The sequence below is a fragment of the Cyprinodon variegatus genome, unplaced genomic scaffold (genome assembly GCF_000732505.1).
Source record: "Cyprinodon variegatus isolate N-32 unplaced genomic scaffold, C_variegatus-1.0 Scaffold117, whole genome shotgun sequence".
NCBI lineage: Eukaryota > Metazoa > Chordata > Actinopteri > Cyprinodontiformes > Cyprinodontidae > Cyprinodon > Cyprinodon variegatus.
In genome coordinates this window covers 1457573-1463258 of record NW_015150570.1, presented here as the reverse complement: position 1 = coordinate 1463258, position 5686 = coordinate 1457573, and the positions used below count along the sequence as shown (strand labels likewise).

At 33.9% G+C, this 5686-nt stretch overlaps 1 protein-coding gene across 1 annotated transcript in view; it reads right to left on the bottom strand.

Annotated features, from left to right (window-relative positions):
- Window positions 1-2279: 2279 nt before the first annotated feature.
- Window positions 2280-5686, bottom strand: part of LOC107085142 (RING finger protein 207-like) — a 16453-nt gene continuing 13046 nt past the window's right edge. Inside the window, exons 8-12 of the mRNA XM_015375322.1 lie at window positions 3875-4060; window positions 3570-3621; window positions 3359-3476; window positions 2978-3070; window positions 2280-2712 (exon numbers count right to left, since the gene is read on the bottom strand). Of these exons, the coding sequence (XP_015230808.1) occupies window positions 2580-2712; window positions 2978-3070; window positions 3359-3476; window positions 3570-3621; window positions 3875-4060 (582 nt within the window). The 3' untranslated portion in view covers window positions 2280-2579. The remainder of the gene's footprint in view (window positions 2713-2977; window positions 3071-3358; window positions 3477-3569; window positions 3622-3874; window positions 4061-5686) is intronic.

The following is a 5686-nucleotide window of genomic DNA, read 5'->3' as shown; positions in this document are numbered from 1 at the left end:
GAGTCCGGTTTATAAAACAATTTTTTGAGTGTGTGCAACATTTAAGGACAGTTTGAAAAAAAGTGTGTGACATTAGATGAGAGTTTAGTTGTGAGTGATAAGATTTGTTTGTGTGAAACAGTCTTTATGCGACCTGAGTATAAGGGTGCATTTCATTAAAGAGAACAGCAGCATTTATTACTACATTTATACAAATTTTATTAGCACTACAAACACTAGATCAGAGGTCACGGATTAGCGGACCGCAGTCCGGATCCGGACCCACCTGCTGGCTGATTCAGACCCAACCTGATTTAAAACATTTATAAATTACCGCATGTTGTCCGACGACAGTGTCTAATTTCACTTGCAAAGCTTCTCCTTTTTCTACGGTAAAGCCCTCCAGAGCGTCCGGCTCCAAGCTGCATGTGATACAAATTATCCAATGAGCTGCTGTCAGTCTGGGTTGCTGCTGCTGCTACTTTTAGACACTGCAGGCAAATCTGTGGCAAGCCAGGCGATGGGAAAGAAGAAGATAATGAGAAAAAGAGAGCAGAGAAAGTGTGGACTGCTGGGGGAACTGTGGTGAACTGGTGAAAGAAAAGTGAAATGGTGCTCAAAGATGACCCTGCACATTTAGAGGATGTTTGGCACAACTTGCTGCTGTGAAGCAGGATTCTCCACCATGAACAGAATCAAAAGTAAATATGGTTCCAGGCTCAAAATGAGCTCCTTGATATGTGCTTTAGAATGGCTTTGTCTCCATTCAAACCCAGGTTTAAAGCCTTGCAGGGCAGCCTAAAGCCCACTGCCAACATTAAGCCAGAAAAAAAACAGTCAGTTCAGGTGTTTTATAAAATATGTGAATCAGGAAATTTTCTATATACCAAACTGAACAACTGTTGTTCTCTACTTAAAAGAACACTTTAGATTTTAAAATGGAAACATTTTCTATTTTTTTTTCTATATATTTCTATTTAAAAAGTCAATGTATAACATGGGTACATAAAAACATTTTATTTTAGTTTTCAATTCTGTTTTAAGTAACAGATTATAATTAAAAATGTCTCTGGACCTTTACTGGTTGATGATTTTTAGCCAGACTCTGCTGGTTTTTAATTGGTTAGCCCTGCACTAGATACTGTTTATCAATGTTTAAAGCATCAATGGCTGTGATGAATGAGGAATTGGGACTTTTTATCTCTTTGAAAAGTTTTGCAGCAACTAATATAGAAGGTAAATACTTGCCTATTTAACCAAATATAGTCTAACTATGTGTGTTATATGTAGATTTCTCCTATATTTTCATTTGAAGATAAAGAATACTGCAGATTAATCGATCATTGAAATAAATGTCAACCCGCTTGGAAGAGTAATTATGTCAAAATTGTAAAAAAAAATAAAATAAAATAAAAAATTGCTTTAAAGATAAAAAAAATGTTTTGTCTGCCAAAATTTTCTATCCAGAACTCCTCAAGTGGAAACATTTTAGTTTCACCTTGTTTAATTTAATAAAAAAAACTTATTTAAGGAACTTTTTGTTAGCCAATTAGTTATTGATTCATCAAAAAGAAATCGTAACATGGCAAACACATTTATTACATCTGAAGTGGAGAAAACAGCCAAAAGAACAAACGTGCTAATCAGGCGAACTATACTAAAATTCATGCAGCATCATTTTGTGAGCTCTAAAAGAGATCACATAATCCATTGACTCATACTGAACAAAACTAAACTCTCCCCAGAAGCCTTGAAGGTTCAGACACATCTCTCTACTTCTGCTGCAACATCATCACTCATTGTTCGACTTCCCTAAATTCAGCCATATCAAATACAAATTGATATTTATATTGTATATAAATAAATAGCTGCTCCTTAATTTGTGATTAAAATAATTTAGACATCACCTGCTTTAATTCCGTAAAAGTAAAAAAAAAAATCCACTTACTTGGTTTCCAAGATTTGAAGACGTTTCGCTACCTCTCCAGGAAGCTTTCTCCATTCAAATGTCTGGATCCGCAGTGAGTTTGAGTCTTATATAGACAAAGCCTTGTATCGCTTGGAAACATGCAAATGGTAACCGATGAGTGGGTCGTTTGGTTCCATCTTTAGTCTGTAATATCTGAAACCTGTCTATGATTCTGAGGGTTGGTCATTAAAGGGGAGGATTGTCGTTAAAGGGGGGATTGTCTCCTGTAATACCTGAAATCTGTCTGATTGTTAAGGGTTGGTCGTTACACTGCATGAAAAGTGGGATTTTCGTCAATATGCGGCACTGTAGATTGTCGTGGAANTCTTAAATAAAGTGATTTTTCTTTTCAGTGCCATGCTCTCTTTGAACAGAAGATTTCTCAACTTTATGCTCTGACATCTTTGAGTTGTCAGCCTTCAAGTACATCCAGTTAATGTGGAACCAAGGTCTCACCTTGGAACTGTTGACAGCTGTATAGAAAATGTCATGTACTGTACTGTATTTGGGCAGGCAGGACATCATATACCACCCTGAGCTTGTTATGGCTGTATTAAGGCATGCTGATCCACTGGGGAAGAGACCAGGCTGAGATTTGAAATGACATGGTGTTTATGAAAGAATGTCATTTTTACTGGACATCTCCACAGAGCCGCGTCGCGCCACTTGCTCGACTGCTCTTGATGGAAGTCTCTACCGGCTCCAGCATCAGGTTGCGGTTGTTCTTGTTTTTGTCTTGATCCGTGACATAACTCTGGTTTTGACTGACAACAAAAAATAAATAGGTTGCTTCAAGTCCCAAAATACACAATTGACTGTAGGATATATTTTTGCAAAAAACTGAAATAACAATAAAATAAATTATAGAAAACAGCAACAATAAATCCAGTCAAAATAGGTTATAGAAATGCATTATTAAGAACCCAAAACAACTGTCAACCATACTTACAATTCATCTATTTTATCATGGGGGGTTTTATTAAAAAAGAAATGACTTTTTGAATGCAATAAACCATCTATTAAATTCACCTGTCTTGACTGTCCTTTGGCACTGTGCTGTCTTCATAGATTTTCAGCATTGTTTCAGTTCTGTCATCAAGATGCTCTTTAGGCTCCTGAAACCTATAAAAAAGATCAACATCTATGTGGTCATCAGAACATCAGGTCATAGATATTAAACTTAACTAGCAAGTAACAAAACCCCTTTTTAAAATCTGTACCATTGAATAATGTCAATGTGAAATTAGGGTAAAATATCAAAACATATTCCATACGTTTGATCTACTAAATTTTATTGATTTTAATATAATATTTTATTTGTTTATTATAAGCCGAAAATAGGCACACGGAATTGCAACAAATTTCAGTCATATCTACAAGGTAAACGGGTATTAAGAAAGATTAGCACACCTGGGCTCAAGCCTCTCTTTGACTTTAGCAATTGACATGATGTAGGGGCTGATCTGTCTGGCAATTGTTGTTAAATAAGAGTTCTCCTGTTTCAGCTGCATCAGGTCATGAAGCTGAGCTGCAGTCAGAGATGAATTAATGTAGGTTTCATACAACAAGAGAAAGATAAGTAGTCAGGGTCAAATATGTGTTATCGCTGCTGAACAAAAACCTTCATAAATCTCCTGCTCATTGTTAACCATCTGCAAAGTTTCATCCCAGATCTGTGAAGAAAAGAATGAAATGTATATTAAGGGATTCATTGTGTATTGCAAGGGAAAAGGATGCTCCGCAATTATGAGCAGGAATAATATACATTAAGGTCAACAAAAATAAGGTACATACTGTATTGCTTAGATTGTAAATATTATATATATGATCAATGTAAACAATTTTTTTTGCTAATTATAGGAAAATCCTAAAATGAGTTAAATGAGGAGTAAATTTGAATTAAAGCTCAGGTTTCGTTACACATACCTCCTCAAACATAACCCTCATTGTGTCCACAGTGGAGTACTGAGCAGCAATCTGGTTGTCAATATGCAGGGACCTGTCCAAGATTTCTCCCATTTTATCTGTGTTGATGATGGAATGGTGTTTGGTCAGATCTCTGTGCAGCTCCTGGACCTGGTCCTTTAGATTCTGGATCTCTGTCTGGAGACTCTAGAAACACCAAAGACACAAAAAGAATGTTTGGTGGATGTAAAGTTGTCTGCTTTGGAGATCTGAGCATAAAATGTTTGTTACTGTTTAAGCAAATTGAAAGTGAATCTCTCTGACTTAATGGCTCACTTAATTTCTTATGATTCTTCTTAGATTAGACTTATAGTTAGACAGATTTTATTTGTCATTTTGTTTACAAAAGTGTAAAACAAAAAGAAATTTCGTTTGGAACAGCTATCTTAACAATTTCATCTTTTTTTTAAAATGCAGCCTTGAAAAATAGCAAAAATGACTGTAAATTTACACTTCTAACTTTTTTTTTCTTGATTTCGAAGATCTTTGATTTCTTATTTTTTTTTTCTTTTTTTTTTTAACTAAAATAAGGCAACTATTTTGTTTCCTCTTGTAAAAACAACAACAACAACTAAATAATGGAAATGGGACAGCTGGTTATTTTCCCTGCTATAACCAAGCCTTTTAAAATATTGTTAATCCAACTGTTAGTCTGAATATTGAATATGTCAACAACAAAGAACATTTTTAAGTCATTATATTTTGATTTTACAATTTCATAGTTAATCTTAAGTGAGATTTTTTTCGCCATACTTTACTTAAATTTTTCTTTTTTATCCTTTCGTAATACTTCCATAAAAATAAAAAAAATAAACTATGAATATTTGTTATGTATGTTAAGAAAATAGGTGGAAGATGGCATCTATTAATTAAATGAAACATATTAAATACAAACATAAAATTGAAATAGCATTAATTGCTTCCAGGTCAACAAGGTAGAGTACAAAATAAAGGGACTCAAGAATAAAATTGTGTATCAGTTATACAAATTTAATACTTGACAATGTTTCTTTGTACACAAAATAAATATATCTGTATTTATTCATATAAACTGCCAAATTGTTTTTATTAGGGTTATCAAGTAGCCATTGAATAACTAATATTTTTTTATACGTTTTTTTTTTTTTTATGAGTCCTTTTTTTTTTTCCTGTATGGCCTTTTTTGTGTAAGCTCATCATCATTTTGTTGTCTTCATTTATAGAACTGCTAGGATAGATAGACAGAAAAATAAAGATAACTGCTAAATACTGATAAATTCAGACCTATTAACCGTACACGGTTATTACCATAGTCTTTTTATCGAGTTCTAAAACAGGGTATATAAATAATGACATTTTTGTTATATGTGTTGCCTAATACTGTAGTGTGAGTAGAAAGTAATTTAGGCAGCACATAAACGTGGCCTTTAAAAGTATAATCCTTTACATTCTATATCAAAGATAAAAGATAAGAGAAATATATCTTAATTATTACAAAATTACAAAATGCTATTTTCAAAAGATAAATTCATTGGTTAAAGTAAGAAAATACATAAAAATAAAACGTTTTCAGAACCAGCATGAGCCTTTTTAAAAGCACCTACACTGTTTGTGATAACGCCGAAGTTTCATTGGCTTTTCTTTGTACATTTGTTTTGGTTCGGCCAACTTGGAGGAGTGTTCAATATGAACTGAATGTTTAAGCTCCAGCAACAGCATCTCAAAGGAATTTAAGTCAAGCCTTTGATTTGGTCCAGTTAAGGCCATCCAGAGGCAGACCCGCTGGTTTGCTCC